This window comes from Oncorhynchus gorbuscha, linkage group LG13, assembly GCF_021184085.1.
Source record: "Oncorhynchus gorbuscha isolate QuinsamMale2020 ecotype Even-year linkage group LG13, OgorEven_v1.0, whole genome shotgun sequence".
NCBI classification, from domain to species: domain Eukaryota; kingdom Metazoa; phylum Chordata; class Actinopteri; order Salmoniformes; family Salmonidae; genus Oncorhynchus; species Oncorhynchus gorbuscha.
This window is the reverse complement of record NC_060185.1, coordinates 31,061,012-31,084,526: the sequence shown is the minus strand read 5'-3', so window position 1 is coordinate 31,084,526 and position 23,515 is coordinate 31,061,012. Positions and strand designations below refer to the sequence as shown.

General features: G+C 44.9%; 1 protein-coding gene across 3 annotated transcripts in view; it reads left to right on the top strand.

The window, feature by feature from the left end:
* LOC123992712 (cell adhesion molecule 1-like) overlaps positions 1–23,515 on the top strand; it is a 176,435-nt gene that overhangs the window by 112,765 nt on the left and 40,155 nt on the right. For 2 of the 3 annotated variants that reach the window (XM_046294152.1, XM_046294150.1), the window contains exons 2-4: positions 1,504–1,524; positions 6,294–6,440; positions 17,287–17,439. In XM_046294152.1, coding sequence (XP_046150108.1) covers positions 1,504–1,524; positions 6,294–6,440; positions 17,287–17,439 — 321 coding nt within the window. The remainder of the gene's footprint in view (positions 1–1,503; positions 1,525–6,293; positions 6,441–17,286; positions 17,440–23,515) is intronic. The other variant, XM_046294151.1, reaches the window with a different exon arrangement.

Genomic DNA, 23,515 nt, shown 5'->3' with positions numbered 1-23,515 from the left:
GCTTACAATGTGTCCATCTTATCATGAATATGGGCCTCTGCTTACAATGTGTCCATCTTATCATGAATATGGGCCTCTGCTTACAATGTGTCCATCTTATCATGAATATGGGCCTCTGCTTACAATGTGTCCATCTTATCATGAATATGGGCCTCTGCTTACAATGTGTCCATCTTATCATGAATATGAGCCTCTGCTTACAATGTGTCCGTCTTATCATGAATATGAGCCTCTGATTACAATGTGTCCATCTTATCATGAATATGAGCCTCTGATTACAATGTGTCCATCTTATCATGAATATGAGCCTCTGATTACAATGTGTCCATCTTATCATGAATATGAGCCTCTGCTTACAATGTGTCCATCTTATCATGAATATGAGCCTCTGATTACAATGTGTCCATCTTATCATGAATATGAGCCTCTGCTTACAATGTGTCCATCTTATCATGAATATGAGCCTCTGCTTACAATGTGTCCGTCTTATCATGAATATGAGCCTCTGATTACAATGTGTCCGTCTTATCATGAATATGAGCCTCTGCTTACAATGTGTCCATCTTATCATGAATATGAGCCTCTGATTACAATGTGTCCATCTTATCATGAATATGAGCCTCTGCTTACAATGTGTCCATCTTATCATGAATATGAGCCTCTGATTACAATGTGTCCATCTTATCATGAATATGAGCCTCTGATTACAATGTGTCCATCTTATCATGAATATGAGCCTCTGATTACAATGTGTCCATCTTATCATGAATATGAGCCTCTGATTACAATGTGTCCATCTTATCATGAATATGAGCCTCTGCTTACAATGTGTCCATCTTATCATGAATATGAGCCTCTGATTACAATGTGTCCATCTTATCATGAATATGAGCCTCTGATTACAATGTGTCCATCTTATCATGAATATGAGCCTCTGATTACAATGTGTCCATCTTATCATGAATATGAGCCTCTGTGTCCATTTATCATTAGCAATGTCCATCTTATCATGAATATGAGCCTCTGATTACAATGTGTCCATCTTATCATGAATATGAGCCTCTGATTACAATGTGTCCATCTTATCATGAATATGAGCCTCTGATTACAATGTGTCCATCTTATCATGAATATGAGCCTCTGATTACAATGTGTCCATCTTATCATGAATATGAGCCTCTGATTACAATGTGTCCATCTTATCATGAATATGAGCCTCTGATTACAATGTGTCCATCTTATCATGAATATGAGCCTCTGCTTACAATGTGTCCGTCTTATCATGAATATGAGCCTCTGCTTACAATGTGTCCATCTTATCATGAATATGAGCCTCTGCTTACAATGTGTCCATCTTATCATGAATATGAGCCTCTGCTTACAATGTGTCCATCTTATCATGAATATGAGCCTCTGCTTACAATGTGTCCGTCTTATCATGAATATGAGCCTCTGCTTACAATTGTTCTGTCTTCCTTCTTTCTTTCTCTACTGCTGCAACAGGAGCCGCTGAGACCTTGTCAGGTACTTTTGATTTTCCTTTAATGTTCGTCTGACAATGTCTGATTCATTTGCTCACCCTGCTCTTTATTGATTTGTGTAAAGCATCGAGTTATGTGTTCATGTGCTGTGCAATGTCTACAATCATATGTCAATCTACTGCCAATTTGATTGTATTTGTATAGCACAGCTACAGTCGTGTGAATAGAAACTGTTTCAAATAAGACTATGTCAGATGGTGGCAGAGTACATTCTACATTCCCTGTTGTTATTGGCTACTGTCATTATGTTTACTATATGTGCATCATATTGTTGTCTACATGTAGTTTTCTTTTGGTTGACACATGACTAGTATGTACAAAGTGACTCTGGTAGCCTACACTAAACCGAAGGTGAACATTCTGTATTGTGAAAGCCCATGTCTAACACTACTACTACTAGGCTAGAAGCTCCCCTTGTCTCTCTATCACACTTAGGAAGACACATCAAGCACAAAGAGCATCTAACCTGCCAGTACAGTGGAACATGAGATTGAGCAGTCCCCAACATTGATCTGCAGTGAACATGGCACAATCTGCATAAGATAATAGAGTACAGGAGAGATGCTTTTCTCTGTACATCTCTATTCAGACAAAGCCTTGTCAAAGCAGCATCAGACATCTGACATCGCATCAGAAACATGATGAAACTTGAGTGAGAGATTGTTTTCAGAGATAAAAGAGATTACATTAGAAGGCCTTAAAACATTAGAAATCCTGCTACGATGCAGAGAAGCCTTGAAACAGTGAAGGTCTAATAATGCCCAATGATATTATGGCTTTTTACTCACAGATGTCCTTGAAAGAGCTTCCCTTCTTAGAGAGCAGGGCTTAATTACTGAGCTGGAGATGTATGTATCTCAAGGGGCAGAGAATAGGAGCGTGAGAAAGAGAGCCATTTTCAGTCATTCTTAATGCGGTAAGATAGATCCGGTCAGCCGGTTGGCTAGATAGCTAGGTCCGGCCGGCCAGATACACTACATACCAAAAGTATGTGGACACTTGCTCGTTGTACATCTCATTCCTAAATCATGGGAATTTATGGAATTGGTCCCACCGTAGCTGCTAAAAAGCCTCCACTCTTCGGAGAATGCATACCACTAGATGTTGAAACATTGCTGCGGGGTTTTGCTTGAATTCAGCCACAAGAGCATTAGTGAGGTCAGGCACTGAGGCTGGGAGATTAGACCTGGCTCACAGTCAGTGTTACAATTCATCCCAAAGGTGTTCGATGGGGTTGAGGTCAGTCAAGTTCTTCCACACCGATCTCGACACACCATTTATTTATGGACCTCGCTTTGTGCACGGGGACATTGTCATGCTGAAACAGGAAAGAGTCTTCCCCCAAACTGTTGCTACAAAGTTGGAAGCACAGAATCATCTGGAATGCCATTGTATTCTGTAGCATTAAGATTTCCCTTCACTGGAACTAAGGGGTCTAGCCCGAACCTTGAAAAACAGCCACAGACCATTATTCCTCCTCCACCAAACTTTACAGTTGGCACTATGCATTGTGGCAGATAACGTTCTCCTAGCATCCCCGAAACCCAGATTAGTCTGTCGGACTGCTAGATTGTGAAGTGTGATTCATCACACCAGAGAATGGATTTCCACTGCTCCAGAGTCCAATGGCGGCGAGCTTTACACCACTCCAGCCGATGTTTGGCATTGCACATGGTGATCTTAGGCTTGTGTGCAGCTGGTCGGTCATAGAAACCCATTTGTGTGGCCTGTCACTTCGCGGCTGAGTCATTGTTGCTACTAGAGGTTTCCACTTCACAATAACAGCACTTACAGTTGACTGGGGTAGCTCTAGCGGGGCAGAAATGTAACAAACTGTCTTGTTGGAAAGGTGGCCTCCTATGACGGTGCCACGTTGAAAGTCAATGAGCTTTTCAGTAAGTTCATTATACTGCCAATGTTTGTCTATGGAGATTGCATGGCTGTGTGCTCGATTTTATAAACCTGTTAGCAACGGGGGTGGCTGAAATAGCCAAATCCACTCATTTGAAGGGGTGTCCACATACTTTTGTATATATTGTGTAGATTTGGCCAGATAATTCTGTTCGGCCGACAGGCCAGATAGCGTTCAGCCGGCCAGATATCTAGGTAGTTCTGGCCGGTCAGATAGGTCCAGCCAGCCGGCCAGATAGCTTGGTCCGGCTGGCCAGCGAGATAGGTAGCTCCGCCCAGCCAGATGGCTAATTGCAGGGCCTTCAAAGGTCTATGAACTTAACCTAGCTATCTGGCCGGCCGCACCTACAGTAGCTATCTCTGGCTGAAAAGGCTGGATAGCTGGTTCTTTGAAAAGGACAGGGCCGCTCCAGACATCGGTGACTCAGTGGAGAGGAATCAGGGGCCTGGCGCTGTCCTGCTTTCCACTGCCCCTTTCATGTCTTTTGATGAAAAAATTCAAAGAGAGAGAAGTTCAAAGAAAAAAAGGAATTTGAATCAAAAGGTGCCTTTTCTTAACATCTGGGAAGGAATGAAGAGAGGAACTTCATTTCTCCCAACTTCTGACAGTTAGCGTCAGGGTTTCTTCTCGGTGTCTTGCATTATGAGCTGCTTGTTGATGAGGCCCATGTCAGATCGCTGATGTAACATCCCAGCGTTGAGTTCACAGACCTTTGAAGGCCCTGTAATTAATTATCTTTGACTGTGTCATTCAGTGTGTTCTGATAGAGGAACAGGAGGGCGGCCATGTGTGGCAATACTGGAGAGTCGCACTCCAAGACAGCTGCTGGAAGGAGTGTGAATTTATCAACCAGTCATCTGCGCCCTGCCTTGTCTCAGCCCACCTCTCTCTCTCTCCCGCCACCAGGAATTAATGACTGCCTCTCCTCATTTGTACCCAATCATGACCAGGATGCTGAGGCAATTGAAAATGTTTACTAGAATTGCAAAAAACCCCTCCATGTTCCGTAAAAGTGGCCTGTTTTCCCTTTGATGGGATTGCTAATCACAGCGCCGTTATTTATGTGTGTTTTGAATTGGAGATGAGCCAGGGATATTGGACAGGACCCAACCCTGCTAAGGACTGCTGAAACCTTATGGATATTTTCACTAGCAGTCATGTTCCAGAATAACCTAGCTTTGAGGCTCCTTCGTGTTGCTGTTCTGACTGCCAGCTATATTACTTTAACAAAACTGAAATCAAAACAGACTTCAAAACATACTGTGGGCTCCTCTGCTGAGGTAGGCCTACTTACTATAAGTATGTCAGAGCTGCCTTTCGAGTTTCAGTCAGACACACTCAAATTAATTACACACTTCCATATTCCAACATTGGAGCACACTTAATAAACATGAATTTGGTTGTGTTATAAGGAGTTAATTATCAACCAAGTATTTTGCTATGCTCTAGTAGTCCACTATACATTCACACTTCAGAGGTAGTTGAAAACAGAAGCTTTTCTAATGATAAAACAGATGGATTCCTCAAACATCACAGATACTCAATTAAGACAGTTTAAAAACAGCACACTTCAATTTACGTTAAGATAACACTCAAATACCTCAAGATACTACCTATGTAGTACAGACTGTACTGTACTCTGCTCAATGTCTGCTCAATATCAATGTCCATTTTCAGTCATCACTTGATGAACCAATATCTGTGATGTGGAATGAAATGGAAAGTTCATTGCTACAGACAGGTCTGAGGTCTATTTCTCCACAGGAGGTTCATTTCTTGCTGCTCGCTGCATTCTCTCAGCTCATTTGAATCCTGTTAGTTTGGCTGTCTATTCCCATTATCACTATCTGAAAAGGCAGGTGCTTTTTTCCACTTTGTAAATGTCAGCCCAGTTTGGAGGTGTCTGACAACTCAGGCATGCAAATGTGCTATGGATGTTTCTTCGGGCTATTGCTGGGAGTCTTGTTCCTCTCCTGGTGCTAATCCAAGGCGTTTAAAAGCATTTTCCATTCTTCTTTTTATGCCTTTTGGCTCCTGCCGGATAAATATAGCACAAGGTGACTTTTGATTTACCCTCTCTCTCACCTGGAAGGCTGAAAACAAACCTTTTTTCTTTGTCAAACCGAAATGGATGCTTGGTTTCAGGCTTTAATGATGAGGGCAGAGTTCTGTGAAAATAATGACCAGGTAGGCAGCCACAGGTGTGGATATACTCAGTCAGCGGCTGACTCAGTGGCTGACAAGGCTGTGATTCCTAAGAGATGGAGACTAAAGCCCTGTGCTCACAGACTCAGATGGAGAGCTATAATTCAGCTCTGTCTGTGTCTGTCTGTCTGTCTTTCTCTCTCTCTCTCTCTCTCTCTCTCTCTCTCTCTCTCTCTCTCTCTCTCTCTCTCTCTCTCTCTCTCTCTCTCTCTCTCTCTCTCTTTCTCCCTCTCTCTCCCTCCATTTTTCTCTGTGTGTGAGAGGTAGTGCTTACAACCCATCTGGCAGAGAGTCACTGGACCCACTGAGCTGAGAGATCAATAACGCAAACCAGTGCACTGGGCCCTTCTATTGTATTAGGAGGATTAGGAATGTGACTGCAAGTACAGTCAACATACGCCTATAGCGGTCAGGCTGTGTTCACATCTCTGTGGGTGTGATGTAGTATTATGGTGTTCAATGTCGTGGTCTGTTATGGTACCTATGCTGTTACATGTTTTTGTGTGTCTCAATCCCAAAATAATCAACACTAGACAATAATACATTTAAAAAACACTACGAAATAAAAGCAGAATGGCAGTAATTCTAGAACTTTCATGGGTTTCACTCCTCCTCTTGTCCATCTGTCTGTCTAGTTGAAGGTCAAAACCTGGGGACTGATAATGTATCAGTGATTGAGGGAGAGATGGCGACCATCAGCTGCAGGGTGAAGAACAATGATGACTCAGTCATCCAGCTCCTCAACCCCAACAGACAGACCATCTACTTCAGAGACGTCAGACGTAAGTGCTTCTCATAGAGTTCCTATTCAATTACAAGAGGGGTTATGTCATAAACCCTCAAAGTTCCAGAATGGGGTGTAAATGGTAGCCATCTTAGTCAGTGAGAAACCCAAAACCAGTTTATTTGGAATGAATTGCAGTAGAGGCATAGGTGATGCAAACTTCTCATTTAATTTGAAAAATTGAATCATTCCTTTAAAACTGTCTTGCTAGCTAATTAACACAAATGCATTTTAATTTTTACCTTTATTTAACCAGGCAAGTCAGTTAAGAACATATTCTTATTTTCAATGACGGCCTGGGAACAGTGGGTTAACTGCCTGTTCAGGCGCAGAACGACAGATTTGTACCTTGTGAGCTCGGGGGTTTGAACTCGCAACCTTCCGGTTACTAGTCCAACGCTCTAACCACTAGGCTACGCTGCCGCATTCCAGAGTTCTAAGTCCTAATTCTATGGTGCTGCTTCACTGGACACTCTACCATTATACGGACTATCTCATTAGACACGTTCTCAACAGAGGACATACAGGTTATCTCACTCATGAACCATATCTCTCATTGTGGTCCTTCTGTAGCTCAGTTGGTAGAGCATGGCGCTTGTAACGCCAGGGTAGTGGGTTCGATCCCCGGGACCACCCATACGTAGGATGTATGCACACATGACTGTAAGTCGCTTTGGATAAAAGCGTCTGCTAAATGGCATATATTATATTATTATATATTATTATATTATTATATTATTATTATATTATCTCAGGGACTCATTTCAAGTACCATACAGGGCCTCTTCTAGTAAAAGGAATCACTCTTTAAGGTGTTGGCAGGTTATGGCAACTCATCAGATATGATGCTATTGGTGATGGCAAGGGCTAGATTATAATACTGATATACAGTTGAAGTTGGAAGTTTACATACACTTAGGTTGGAGTCATTACAACTTGTTTTTCAACCACTCCACAAATATCTTGTTAACAAACTATAGTTTTGGCAAGTCGGTTAGGACATCTACCTTGTGCATGACACAAGTAATTTTTCCAACATTGTTTACAGACACATTAATTCACTGTATCACAATTCCAGTGGGTCAGAAGTTTACATGCACTAAGTTGACTGTCCCTTTAAACAGCTTGGGAACTTCCAGAAAATGTCATGGCTTTAGAAGCTTCTGATAGGCTAATTGACATCATGTGGATGTATTTCAAGGCCTGTATTTCAAGGCCTACCTCCAAACCCAGTGCCTCTTTGCTTGACATCATGGGAAAATCAAAAGAAATCAGCCAAGACCTCAGAAAATAAATTGTAGACCTCCACAAGTCTGGTTCATCCTTCGCAGCAATTTCCAAACGCCTGAAGGTACCACGTTCATCTGAACAAACAATAGTATGCAAGTATTAACACCATGGGACCACATGACCATCATTCCGCTCAGGAAGGAGATGCGTTCTGTCTCCTAGAGATGAACGTACTTTGGTGTGAAAAGTGCAAATCAATCCCGGAACAACAGCAAAGGACCTTGTGAAGATGCTTGAGGAAACAGGTACAAAAGTATCTATACCCACAGTAAACGAGTCCTATATCGACACAACCTGAAAGGCTGCTCAGCAAGGAAAAAGCCACTACTCCAAAACTGCCATAAAAAAAATAACTACGGTTTACAACTGCACATGGTGACAAAGATCATACTTTTTGGAGAAATGTCCTCTGATCTGATGAAACAAAAATAGAACTGCTTGGCCATAATGACCATTGTTATGTTTGGAGGAAAAAATGGGAGGCTTGCAAGCCAAAGAACTCCATTCCAACCGTGAAGCACGGGGGTGGTAGCATCATGTTGTGGGGGTTCTTTGCTGCAGGAGGGACTGGTGCACTTCACAAAATAGATGGCTGCATGAGGGAGGAAAATTATGTTGCTTCAATATATCCACATCTCAAGACATCAGTCAGGAAGTTAAAGCTTGGTCGGAAATGGGTCTTCCAAATGGACAATGACACCAAGCATACTTCCAAAGTTTTGGCAAAATGGCTTAAGGACAACAAAGTCAAGGTATTGGAGTGGCCATCACAATGCCCTGACCTCAATCGTATGGAAAATATGTGGGCAGAACTGAAAAGGTGTGTGCGAGCAAGGAGGCCTACAAACCTGACTCAGTTACACCAGCTTTGTCAGGAGGAATGGGCCAAAGTTCACCCAATTTATTGTGGGAAGCTTGTTGAAGTCTACCCAAAACGTTTGACCCAAGTTAAAGAATTTAAAGGCAATGCTACCAAATACTAATTGAGTGTATGTAAACTTCTGACCCACTGGGAATGTGATGAAAGAAATATAAGCTGAAATAAATCATTATCTCCACTATTATTCTGACATTTCACATTCTTACAATAAAGTGGTGATCCTAACTGACCTAAAACAGGGAATTTGTACTCGGATTAAATGTCAGGAATTGTGAAAAACTGAGTTTAAATGTATTTGGCTAAGTTGTATGTAAACTTCCGACAACTGTATATGGGATGCTTTCTGTCCTTGACTTTATGGTCCATTGGCCATTGAGTTGATTTATTACTAGTTTTTATTCAAGCAATTTCCAGATAATCTAAGATTAGGACAATGTTTATGCATGAGCATATGGCTTCCTCTGGGTTCAACCTGAGTTTGCTTAAGTTTTGCTTGTTTGTGTCTTGGATTGGAGCCAGCCTTCAAGGTGATATGAGAAACATTATTCTTGTTTTCATATTTCATCACAATCCAAAATGCTGAGTAGGATCCAGATGAGTGTTCTAATTTCTCACTGTATGGCAGAATGTTATGGAAGGCTGAGTGTACATCTCGGTCATGATTGTCTTGCTAATGTAATTTATGTGTTTTACCATCGTAAAGGAGAGGTTCAAATAAAGATAACACAATGACACTTGTGACAGCCTTGAACGCAACACAAATAGAAGGATCTGTGGTCTACCAAATCATTTTTTTAAAGAGCTCCTCCTGTAACATTATCACACTGGCCTCACATTTTTTTAAAGAACTCCTCCTGTAACATTATCACACTGGCCTCACATTTTTTTAAAGAACTCCTCCTGTAACATTATCACACTGGCCTCACATTTTTTTAAAGAACTCCTCCTGTAACATTATCACACTGGCCTCACATTTTTTTAAAGAACTCCTCCTGTAACATTATCACACTGGCCTCACATTTTTTTAAAGAACTCCTCCTGTAACATTATCACACTGGCCTCACATTTTTTCGTTATTTTCTCTATTTAGTCTCATATTGTCATGTTTGTCATTTATTGTCATGTCTTGTCCCTGTGCTCCCCATGCTATTCGTTTCCCTCTGCTGGTCTTGTTTGGTTCTTTCCCTCCTTCTATCCCTCTCTCTCCCCCTCCCTCTCTCACTCTCTCGCTCTCTCTTCTCTCTGTCGTTCCGTTCCTGCTCCCAGCTGTTCCTATTCCCCTAATCATCATTTAGTCTTCCCACACCTGTTCCCGATCCTTTCCCCTGATTAGAGTCCCTATTTATTCCTTTGTGATCCGTTCCTGTCCCGTCGGTTCCTTGTATTGTATTCACCATGCTGTGATTGCGTTTCGCCCTGTCCTGTCGTGTTTTTGCCGTGATTGTGTATCACCCTGTCCTGTCGTGTTTTGTGCCTTCATCAGATGCTGCGTGTGAGCAGGTGTCTCAGTCGACTACGGCCTGCGCCTACCCGAAGCGACCTGCAGTCTGTGGCCGCTTCTCCAGTTGTTTCCCCTCTACAAGTCTAGAGGATTTCTGTTATTCCGTTTTGGACTTTAATAAACTCTGTTTCTGTTAAGTCGCTTTTGGGTCCTCTTTCACCTGCATGACAGAAGGAACCGACCAAGGAATGGACCCAGCGACTTCAGACGCTCGTTACACTGCCGTCGAGATCCAAGGAGCCATGCTCGGCAGACACGAGCAGGAATTGTCTGCTGCTCGCCATGCCGTGGAGAACCTGGCCGCTCAGGTTTCCGACCTCTCTGGACAGTTCCAGAGTCTACGTCTCGTGCCACCTGTTACTCCCTGGCCTGCCGAGCCTCCAGAACCTAGGGTTAATAACCCACCTTGCTACTCCGGGCAGCCCACTGAGTGCCGCTCCTTTCTCACGCAGTGTGAGATTGTGTTCTCTCTCCAACCCCACACATACTCTAGAGAGAGAGCTCGGGTTGCTTACGTCATTTCACTCCTTACTGGCCGGGCTCGAGAATGGGGCACAGCTATCTGGGAGGCAAGGGCTGATTGCTCTAACAAATTCCAGAACTTTAAAGAGGAGATGATTCGGGTTTTTGACCGTTCAGTTTTTGGTGGGGAGGCTTCTAGGGCCCTGGCTTCCTTATGCCAAGGTGAACGGTCCATAACGGATTATTCCATTGAGTTTCGCACTCTTGCTGCCTCTAGTGAGTGGAACGAGCCGGCGCTGCTCGCTCGTTTTCTGGAGGGACTCCACGCAGTGGTTAAGGATGAGATTCTCTCCCGGGAGGTTCCTTCAGATGTGGACTCTTTGATTGCTCTCGCCATCCGCATAGAACGACGGGTAGATCTTCGTCACCGGGCTCGTGGAAGAGAGCTCGCATCAACGGTGTTTCCCTGCTCCGCATCGCAACCATCTCCCTCCTCTGGCTTTGAGACTGAGCCCATGCAGCTGGGAGGGATTCGCATCTCGAATAAGGAGAGGGAACGGAGGATCACCAACCGCCTGTGCCTCTATTGCGGAGTTGCTGGACATTTTGTTAATTCATGTCCAGTAAGAGGCCAGAGCCCATCAGTAAGCGGAGGGCTACTGGTGAGCGCTACTACTCAGGTCCCTTCATCTAGATCTTGTACTACTATGTCGGTCCATCTACGCTGGACCGGTTCGGTGCTACATGCAGTGCTTTGATTGACTCTGGGGCTGAGGGTTGTTTCATGGACGAAGCATGGGCTCGGAAACATAACATTCCTTTCGGACCGTTAGACAGGCCTACGCCCATGTTTGCCTTAGATGGTAGTCATCTTCCCAGTATCAAATTTGAGACACTACCTTTAACTCTCACAGTATCTGGTAACCACAGTGAGACTATTTCTTTTTTGATTTTCCGTTCACCGTTTACACCTGTTGTTTTGGGTCATCCCTGGCTTGTATGTCATAATCCTTCTATTAATTGGTCTAGTAATTCTATCCTATCCTGGAACGTTTCTTGTCATGTGAAGTGTTTAATGTCTGCCATCCCTCCCATTTCTTCTGTCCCTACTTCTCAGGAGGAACCTGGCGATTTGACAGGAGTGCCGGAGGAATATCATGATCTGCGCACGGTCTTCAGTCGGTCCCGAGCCAACTCCCTTCCTCCTCACCGGTCGTATGATTGTAGTATTGATCTCCTTCCGGGGACCACTCCTCCTCGAGGTAGACTATACTCTCTGTCGGCTCCCGAACGTAAGGCTCTCGAGGATTATTTGTCTGTGTCTCTTGACGCCGGTACCATAGTGCCTTCTTCTTCTCCGGCCGGGGCGGGGTTCTTTTTGTTAAAAAGAAGGACGGTACTCTGCGCCCTGCGTGGATTATCGAGGGCTGAATGACATAACGGTTAAGAATCGTTATCCGCTTCCCCTTATGTCATCAGCCTTCGAGATTCTGCAGGGAGCCAGGTGCTTTACTAAGTTGGACCTTCGTAACGCTTACCATCTCGTGCGCATCAGAGAGGGGGACGAGTGGAAAACGGCGTTTAACACTCCGTTAGGGCATTTTGAGTACCGGGTTCTGCCGTTCGGTCTCGCCAATGCGCCAGCTGTTTTTCAGGCATTAGTTAATGATGTTCTGAGAGACATGCTGAACATTTTTGTTTTTGTCTATCTTGACGATATCCTGATTTTTTCTCCGTCACTTGAGATTCATGTTCAGCACGTTCGACGTGTTCTACAGCGCCTTTTAGAGAATTGTCTCTACGTAAAGGCTGAGAAGTGCTCTTTTCATGTCTCCTCCGTTACTTTTCTCGGTTCCGTTATTTCCGCTGAAGGCATTCAGATGGATTCCGCTAAGGTCCAAGCTGTCAGTGATTGGCCCGTTCCAAGGTCACGTGTCGAGTTGCAGCGCTTTTTAGGTTTCGCTAATTTCTATCGGCGTTTCATTCGTAATTTCGGTCAAGTTGCTGCCCCTCTCACAGCTCTTACTTCTGTCAAGACGTGTTTTAAGTGGTCCGGTTCCGCCCAGGGAGCTTTTGATCTTCTTAAAGAACGTTTTACGTCCGCTCCTATCCTCGTTACTCCTGACGTCACTAGACAATTCATTGTCGAGGTTGACGCTTCAGAGGTAGGCGTGGGAGCCATCCTATCCCAGCGCTTCCAGTCTGACGATAAGGTTCATCCTTGCGCTTATTTTTCTCATCGCCTGTCGCCATCTGAGCGCAACTATGATGTGGGTAACCGTGAACTGCTCGCCATCCGCTTAGCCCTAGGCGAATGGCGACAGTGGTTGGAGGGGGCGACCGTTCCTTTGTCGTTTGGACAGACCATAAGAACCTTGAGTACATCCGTTCTGCCAAACGACTTAATGCCCGTCAAGCTCGTTGGGCGTTGTTTTTCGCTCGTTTCGAGTTTGTGATTTCTTACCGTCCGGGTAGCAAGAACACCAAGCCTGATGCCTTATCCCGTCTGTTTAGTTCTTCTGTGGCTTCTACTGATCCCGAGGGGATTCTTCCTTATGGGCGTGTTGTCGGGTTAACAGTCTGGGGAATTGAAAGACAGGTTAAGCAAGCACTCACGCACACTGCGTCGCCGCGCTTGTCCTAGTAACCTCCTTTTCGTTCCTGTTTCCACTCGTCTGGCTGTTCTTCAGTGGGCTCACTCTGCCAAGTTAGCTGGTCATCCCGGTGTTCGAGGCACTCTTGCGTCTATTCGCCAGCGCTTTTGGTGGCCGACTCAGGAGCGTGACACGCGCCGTTTCGTGGCTGCTTGTTCGGACTGCGCGCAGACTAAGTCGGGTAACTCTCCTCCTGCCGGTCGTCTCAGACCGCTCCCATTCCTTCTCGACCATGGTCTCACATTGCCTTAGACTTCATTACCGGTCTGCCTTTGTCTGCGGGGAAGACTGTGATTCTGACGGTTGTCGATAGGTTCTCTAAGGCGGCACATTTCATTCCCCTCGCTAAACTTCCTTCCGCTAAGGAGACGGCACAAATCATTATTGAGAATGTATTCAGAATTCATGGCCTCCCGTTAGACGCCGTTTCAGACAGAGGCCCGCAATTCACGTCACAGTTTTGGAGGGAGTTCTGTCGTTTGATTGGTGCGTCCGTCAGTCTCTCTTCCGGGTTTCATCCCCAGTCTAACGGTCAAGCAGAGAGGGCCAATCAGACGATTGGTCGCATACTACGCAGCCTTTCTTTCAGAAACCCTGCGTCTTGGGCAGAACAGCTCCCCTGGGCAGAATACGCTCACAATTCGCTTCCTTCGTCTGCTACCGGATTATCTCCGTTTCAGAGTAGTCTGGGTTACCAGCCTCCTCTGTTCTCATCCCAGCTTGCCGAGTCCAGCGTTCCCTCCGCTCAAGCGTTTGTCCAACGTTGTGAGCGCACCTGGAGGAGGGTGAGGTCTGCACTTTGCCGTTACAGGGCACAGACGGTGAGAGCCGCCAATAAACGCAGGATTAAGAGTCCAAGGTATTGTTGCGGCCAGAGAGTGTGGCTTTCCACTCGCAACCTTCCTCTTACGACAGCTTCTCGTAAGTTGACTCCGCGGTTCATTGGTCCGTTCCGTGTCTCCCAGGTCGTCAATCCTGTCGCTGTGCGACTGCTTCTTCCGCGACATCTTCGTCGCGTCCATCCTGTCTTCCATGTCTCCTGTGTTAAGCCCTTTCTTCGCACCCCCGTTCGTCTTCCCTCCCCCCTCCCGTCCTTGTCGAGAGCGCACCTATTTACAAGGTACATAAGATTATGGACATGCGTTCTCGGGACGGGGTCACCAATACCTAGTGGATTGGGAGGGTTACGGTCCTGAGGAGAGGAGTTGGGTTCCGTCTCGGGACGTGCTGGACCGTTCGCTCATCGATGATTTCCTCCGTTGCCGCCAGGATTCCTCCTCGAGTGCGCCAGGAGGCGCTCGGTGAGTGGGGGGTACTGTCATGTTTGTCATTTATTGTCATGTCTTGTCCCTGTGCTCCCCATGCTATTCGTTTCCCTCTGCTGGTCTTGTTTGGTTCTTTCCCTCCTTCTATCCCTCTCTCTCCCCCTCCCTCTCTCACTCTCTCGCTCTCTCTTCTCTCTGTCGTTCCGTTCCTGCTCCCAGCTGTTCCTATTCCCCTAATCATCATTTAGTCTTCCCACACCTGTTCCCGATCCTTTCCCCTGATTAGAGTCCGTATTTATTCCTTTGTGATCCGTTCCTGTCCCGTCGGTTCCTTGTATTGTATTCACCATGCTGTGATTGCGTTTCGCCCTGTCCTGTCGTGTTTTTGCCGTGATTGTGTATCACCCTGTCCTGTCGTGTTTTGTGCCTTCATCAGATGCTGCGTGTGAGCAGGTGTCTCAGTCGACTACGGCCTGCGCCTACCCGAAGCGACCTGCAGTCTGTGGCCGCTTCTCCAGTTGTTTCCCCTCTACAAGTCTAGAGGATTTCTGTTATTCCGTTTTGGACTTTAATAAACTCTGTTTCTGTTAAGTCGCTTTTGGGTCCTCTTTCACCTGCATGACACATATTCCACACAACCTCTTGAACAGTTCGCCCTTTAAACAGTTCACTTATCACATTTCAAAACCAACTCACACTGGCAGCAAGGAAAATGGCTGAAGTGCGATAGTCAAGTGTTATTACAGAAGCAGTCGGGTATCAGTAAATTGGCTGGAGTTAGTATCAGAAAAGAGTCAGAGCTCTGATCATGTCTAACTGCTGCTCCTGGTTGAACCTTACCCCTGCAGACGGAGCCTGGTAAGTCCCAGGGCAGCAGATCTATTCTGGGCTGGGCTCCCAGAAGGCTGTGTTCTGTGGGGACCCCCCTCTGACTGGTGGCATTGTTACCTGTCACCAGGGCCTCTTTCTACAGAGTCATTCCTTTGTGTATGAGGAGGAAAACAACCGTGACACAGTCACACATGGAAAACAACAGACACAAACACAGATACAGACACTTACACAAAACACTCTACCAGGAAAATAATACTGAATATTTACCGTAGGGCTACACATCCCCCAACAAATTGCAAACACACTATCTTTCCTTTTTTAGCTCAACAGAGCTATCAAATCTACTTACAGTCAACCACTTGGGAAGTTCCAGTTCCAGCAATACTAACACAGTAACACTGTCCTTGAACCTGACGCTAGAGACCCAATATCAAGGTTTTTTCTGCTTTATATACTTGGTCCAGCGCACCAATGCTTAGGGATTGAGGAAACAAACCACTAACTAGTCGATTTTAAAGGGAAAGTCATAACGAGAAGGCACTTAACGGAGCAAAATACTGATTTGTGACCAACTATCAATTCATGTTGGTGTCATCCTCAACCTTTATAGGTTACATACAGAACATTACACCTTCAGCTGATGTAGAGGGTAATGATTCAACATTACTTATTGATTGTATGATTGTATTTTCCCTCTGTTTTACAGTGCAACCCTGATGTGTGCTACAGCCTAATTATCATCTCAACACACTTGAGTAATAACTTGTCAATAAACAAGCTGCTTCATGTCAACTAAATTCACTGGTTCTTGGAATGAGACGTTTTTCTTTCCTAGCAGGGCCTTTGGCTCCCAAAGCTATAACGAGGCTCATTGCTGTCCTTTGAGGAGAGACTTCCAAAGAGTCCTCAAATTATGAGACAGGATTGGGAATGAGGTCTCGCATAGGAAGATGCTCAAAGGCCTCTGTAATGATCAATGTGTTGCCTGACGTGTAGCTCTGACAGGAACAAACACCCATGTTTTAAAGGAATGCTGAATAGATTGAGTAGCTTTAGCTCTGTGCTTATAGAAGACCTGATAAGGAATGAGTAGGTCAAAACATCATTACAGTCTCCATGGAACCATCTGGGGGCATTTATGTAGAACAGTGTTCAAGTGGGGGGTTAACTGAAATGGAAAATACTCTGAAAATATAGCTAAATGTAAGATGTAGGATGTTAAGCTAGTTTGCCACACTCAAAGCTAACTCGACTAACACTACTCTTCTATGGCAACCAGTCCAAACTACAGATTTGAGTTCAAAACAGCTACTTTTTTATTTAGTATGGACCTCTAGTTCTTGCTATCCCAGAACCGTGATTTAATTGATTATGTATGTTACAGTACTTTTCCTTTTCCAGAATATGTGAGGTCGATTCGTTCATTCGTGACCAACAGCAGACCATTTTGACTTCCCATCTTGTTAGAGTCTTCATGAGCACTTCTCCTATTTTCCTGCCCTGGGAGTGCTCTGTAGACTGGAGAGATGAAATTGTTAATAAATCCACTTTTATGAATCATTCTGAAACTCAATTTTCTTTTTAGGACCTGGGTTGTAATGCTGAGGCTTTTTACCATTTAGGAGGCTTTTTTCAGCATAACTACTAGTTATATGAATACAGACCAAATAATTGTACTGTACTATTTCAATATTTCTCTCTGCTCTCTCTGTTTGTTCTCTCTCTCTCTCTCTCTCTCTCTCTCTCTCTCTCTCTCTCTCTCTCTCTGTCCCCTCTCTGTTCTCTCTCTCTGTTCTCTCTCTCTCTCGCTCTCTGTTTCTTGCTCTGTTTCTTTCTCTCTACTTCTCTCTCTTTCTGTTTCTCTCTCTCACACTCATACCACACACTCACACATACACAAACACACACGTGTGTATCTCCCCATCCTGACTGTCTGTCTGGTGTCTGTATCTCCTCAGCCCTGAAGGACAGCCGGTTCCAGCTGGTGAATTTCTCCGACAACGAGCTGCGGGTGTCTCTGTCCAACGTGTCACTGTCAGATGAGGGACGCTATGTGTGCCAGCTCTACACAGACCCTCCTCAGGAGGCCTACGCAGACATCACTGTGCTGGGTAGGGTTTACACACACTTGCCTAAACTCACATGCATGAATATACACCTGCATGTACACACAAATAACGTACACACACAAGTGACTATGTATGTACACAAAATATTATATATGCACATTACATGGTTTCATATCGGTGGAGGATGAAGGGGAGGACCATCCTTCTCAGTGAATTTCATTTATTATTATTTTATGTGAAACATTAAAAAAGTTATCCTTTTTAGATAACACTATACTAAATATATTCACGTGTCACCAAATAATTGATTAAAACGCACTGTTTTGCAATGAAGGTCTACAGTAGCATCAGAAGCACTCTGTAGGGTAGCACCATGGTGTAGCCAGAGGACAGCTAGCTTATGTCCTCCTCTGTTACATTGACTTCAATACAAAAACTAGGAGGATCATGGTTTTCCCCCCCATTCCATAGACTTTCACAGTAATTATGACAACTTCCGGAGGATGTCCTCCAACCGATCAGAGCTCTTGCAGCATGAACTGACATGTTGTCCACCCAATCAAATGATCAGAGAATGAATCTAGTACTGAAAGCATAAGATACAGCTAGCACCGCAGTGCATACAATGTGGTGAGTAGTTGACTCAAAGAGAGAGAAAGACAATAGCTGAACAGCTTTTTACAAATAAATGTTTCCAAAATTAATCTGAAGAGAGAGAGAGCTATATCTATATAACCTGTTTTTAATAGCAATAAGGCACCGCTGGGGTTTGTGATATATGGCCAATATACCACGGCTGAGGGCTGTGTCCAGGCACTCCGCGTTGCATCATGCATAAGAACAGCCCTTAGCCGTGGCATGTTGGCCATATACCACACCCCCTCGGGCCTTATTGCTTAAGTATGTACTGTATATATTTTTTCAACTTTCACTTACTTAGCTAGCGAATGCAGCTAGCTAGTTTAGCCTACTTAAGCCTCTAATGACTCCCCATCCCACATGCGGGAGCGTAATCATCGCCTGACACTAATTAGCATAACGCAACGGACATAAATATGCCTAGAAAATATTCCTATTCATGAAAATCACAAATTAAATATGAGACACAGCTTAGCCTTTTGTTAATCACCCTGTCATCTCAGATTTTCAAAATATGCTTTACAGACAAAGCTAGACAAGCATTTGTATAAGTTTATCGATTGCATAGCATAGCATTTTGTCCAGCTAGCAGCAGGTAACTTGGTCACGGAAATCAAAAATATTATTTTTGCAGGCGAAATAGCTCGGTTTGTTCTTCAAGTATGGCTGAGAAATCGCCCGGAAATTGCAGTCACGAAAACGGCTAAAAATATTCCAAATTAGCTCCATAATAGCGACAGAAACATGGCAAACGTTGTTTATAATCATTCCTCATGGTGTTTTTCAAATATATATATTCGATAATATATCCATCGGGACAATTCGTTTTTCAGTAGGCCCGATTGGAGTAATGGCTACCTCTGTATTGTACGCGAGAATCTCTCTGGGAGCATTAGGTGACCACTTGCACAATGTAGCCGCTTACCGGTATTCTCTAACATAAATGCGTAAAACTACGTCACAATGTTGTACACACCTTCGGGAATATGGAGAAAGAGTAATCTGGTTGATAGCCCATTCACTGCTCAAGAGGGACGCATTGGAACGCAGCGCTTTCAAAACATGAGGCACACTCAGGCTTTCGTCTGCAACATCAGTTCTGTTATACACAGACAATATTTTTACAGTTTTGGAAACTTGTGTTTTCTATCCTAAGCTGTCAATTATATGCATATTCTAGAATCTTGTCCTGATAAAATATCCCATTTACTACGGGAATGTTTTTTTTCAAAAATGAAAATACTGCCCCCTAGTCACAACAGGTTTTAAACACCTGGTTCAAGAGAGAGGAATTCAATGTTAGCAATCTGACTATCCAACACTGGAACTCTTCCATATCAATATCTTCCATATCAAGTGCTAAACTGTTTGCTGTACTGCATGATGGTAGCAGGTTTACTAATACTTATTTCTAGTGCACTACCATTCAAAAGTTTGGGGTCACATAGAAATGTTCTTGAAAGAAAAGCACATTTTTTCCATTAAAATAACATCAAATTGATCAGGAATACAGTGTAGACATTGTTAATGTTGTAAATGACTATTGCAGCTGGAAACGGCAGATTTTATATGGAATATCTTGTCACGGTCATCCTCCTCTTCATCTGAAGAGGAGAGGCGAGAAGAATCGGAGGACCAAAATGCGGCGTGGTATGTGTTCATGATGAATATTTAATCAAAGAAAGCAATGAACACTGAATACAAACTATACAAAAACAATAAACAAATAACGACCGTGAAGCTATAAATGAGACCTGTGCTGACACAAGCAACTAACATAGACAATCACCCACAAACAAACAGTGCAACCCAGGATACCTAAGAATATTTCTCAATCAGAGACAACTAATGACACCTGCCTCTGATTGAGAACCATACTAGGCTGAAACATACAAATCCCCAAATCATAGAAAAACAAACATAGACTGCCCACCCCAACTCACACCCTGACCATACTAGAAAAATACAAAACAAAGGAAATAAAGGTCAGAACGTGACAGTACCCCCCCCCCCCCAACGGTGCAAAACCTTAACCTATAGGGGAGGGTCTGGGTGGGCATCTGTCTGCGGTGGCTGCTCTGGCGCGGGACATGGACCCCATTAGTCCGCCTCATTGTCCACCTCCGTGGCTTCCTAACCACGGCAACCCTTCTAAATGACCCCACTGGACAGAGGGGCAGCTCGGGACAGAGGGGCGGAAGCTCTGGTGTCTTTGGGCTGAGGGGCTCTGGCGCCTCAGACTCCGGCAGCGCCGGACAGGCGGGAACACCTGTAGGGAAGAGACAGAGACAGCCTGGTGCGTGGGGCTGCCACAGGACCCACCAGGCTGGGGAGACCTCCAGGCGGCTTGGTGTTAGGAGGCACCTGAAGGACCGGGCTGTGGGGGAGCACTGAAGCTCTGGTGCGCAGCCTTGGCACCACTCCCCTAGGCTGGATCACTACTCTAGCCCGGACCCTCCAGAGTGCAGGCACAGGTTGAACCGGGCTGTGGGTAAGCACGGGAGATCTAGTGCCTACTACATGCACCTCTCCCTTAGGCTCCACTCCCACATTTGCCCGGCATGAGCGGAGCGCATGCATAGGACGCACTGCACCCTCCCAGCGCCCCGGAGACACAGCACGCAGAGCCGGCGCAGGATACCCTGGCCCGAAAAGGCGTACCGGTGACCAGACACGCTGTGCAGGCACCATACGCCCTGGCTGGATGCCCACACTCGCATGACACTCTCGGGGGGCTGCCCTATAGCGCCCCGGGCTATGGGCACGTACTGGCGACACCGTGCACTTAACCGCATAACATGGTGCCTGACCGGTAACGCACTGCTTATAATAAGCACGAGGAGTGAGCTCAGGTCTGCTACCTGGCTTAGCCCCACACATCGTGTGCCACCCCCCCCAAAAGAATTGGGGGCTGCCTCTTGTACCTGTCGCGCTGCTGTGCTGCCTCCTCATATCGCCGCCGCTCAGCTTTCGCTGCCTCCAGGTCTGCTTTGGGGCGGCGATATTCCCCAGCCTGTGCCCAGCGTCCCTCTCCGTTCAATATCTCCTCCCATGTCCAGGAGTCCTGTGATGCTGGCCACTGTTGTTGCCACTGCTGTCGTCGCTGTCCTTTACCACGCCGCTTGGACCTTGGTTGGTGGGTGATTCTGTCACGGGATTCTTCTGTTGAAGGAGAGGCAGACCAAAACGCAGCGTGGTTATTGTGATACATCTTTAATAAAGATGAAAATAGAACAATATACAAACAAAACAAGACACCGTGAAAAAACCGAAACCAGCCCTATCTGGTGTAACAAACACAAAGACAGGAACAATCACCCACAAACCCCAACACCAAACAGGCTACCTAAATATGGTTCCCAATCAGAGACAATGACTAACACCTGCCTCTGATTGAGAACCATATCATTAGACATGTTGAGTATCTGGAGCATCAGCATTTGTGGGTTCGATTACAGGCTCAAAATGGCGAGAAACAAAGAACTTTCTTCTGAAACTCATCAGTCTATTCTTGTTCTGAGAAATGAAGGCTATTCCATGCGAGAAATTGCCAAGAAACTGAAGATCTCGTACAGCGCTGTGTACTACTCCCTTCACAGAACAGAGCAAACTGTCTCTAACCAGAATAGAAAGAGGAGTGGGAGGCCCCGGTGCACAACTGAGCAAGAGGACAAGTACATTAGAGTGTCTAGTTTGAGAAACAGACACCTCACAAGTCCTTAACTGGCAGCTTGTCATGCTGAAACAGGAAAGGGCCTTCCCCAAACTGGTGCTTCAAAGTTGGAAGGACAGAATCGTCTAGAATGTCATTGTCATTGTAAGGGGCCTTGAAATGAAAAACAGCTCCAGACCATTATTCCTCCTTCACCAAACGTTACAGTTGGCACTAGCATTCGGGCAGGTAGCGTTCTCCTGGCATCCGCCAAATCTAGATTCGCTCGTCGGACTACCAAATGGTGAAGCGTCATTCATCACTCCAGAGAGCGCATTTTCACTGCTCCAGAGTCCAATGGCGGCAAGCTTTAAACCACTCTAGCTGATGCTTGGCATTGCGCATGGTGATCTTAGGCTTGTGTGCGTCTACTCAGCCATGGAAACCAATTTCATTAAGCTCCCGACGAACAGTTATTGTGCTGACGTTGCTTCCAGAGGCAGTTTGGAACTCGGTAGTGAGTGTTGCAACCGAGGACAGACGATTTTTACACATCTACCACTTGTGTGGCCTACCACTTCGCGGCTGAGCCGTTGTTGCTCCTAGACGTTTCCACTTCACTATAACAGCACTTACAGGGAGCTCTAGCAGGGCAGAAATGTGACTTTTTGGAAAGGTGGCATCTTATGACGGTGCCAAGTTGAAAGTCACTGAGCTCTTCAGTTACAACATTCTACTGCCAATGTTTGTCTATGGAGATTGCATGACTGTGTACTGATTCGTTCGATTCTGCTGAAAAACATTTCTTGAACGGACGCAAGTGGAACGAAGGGGATAAACATACCTGCATTTGTCCAACATCTGATATGCTGTAATAGAAAGAGGGCCATGCTCATTAAAAAAAATGATCGTCCTCCCTCATCTTAAACAGCACCAACCACCACTGTGCCATATTCATAAGTTAGACATTGCGTTCTACCACACTCTCACACATCCTATATAAACTGTGAATATACAATTGTTTTAATTTATGTATTTTCTTGATTCATCTTGTTATATTGAGTCCCACTGTAACAAAATGTCAGCCAATTAGGCTCTTACAGTGCTCAATAGCATGGTAATGAATAGGAACAGATGCTGCTATGGATAACAGAATAGATCTATCTCAGACTGGCTTGTTTTTGGCAGCTGTGTTGACTTCTGACTGTTGACTGTGTGAATCCAACTGAATGTTAACTTGGCTGCTCTAAATAGTTCCCTATTGAGAGTCAGCTGTGACAAACAGTGGAGCTACGGCGTGAAATGACACTAACACTAGAGCTGTATTATACATGCAGACATCCTGGGGGATTGAAAATGAATTAAGTACACTTCAAAGTAATTACTCTAGTTTTAGAAATTAAATCTAGAAGCAAAAAGTGTGAACTAACGGTGATATTGAATAGCTCTTGAAACAACATATATTTGAGAGTTTTCTCCAAGCGTCTCAGGCAGGCAGTTTCTCTATGTGAAAGACAGTGGAGGTTCTTGTACTTCAATGAGAAATGTAGATCAGCGGAGGAAATAATCAAGGTTGGACATGCTTAGCTTGTGTTCATTGGTCATGCTAATATATATGTTTTCTTTCCGTCCTGGGAACAGGACATTATAGCCTATAGCATAGTGAAACAGAACATAATAGCATATAGCATAGTGAAACAGAACATAATAGCATATAGCATAGTGGAACAGAACATAATAGCATATAGCATAGTGGAACAGAACATTATAGCCTATAGCATAGTGGAACAGGACATTATTGTCTGTAGCATAGTGGAACACGACATT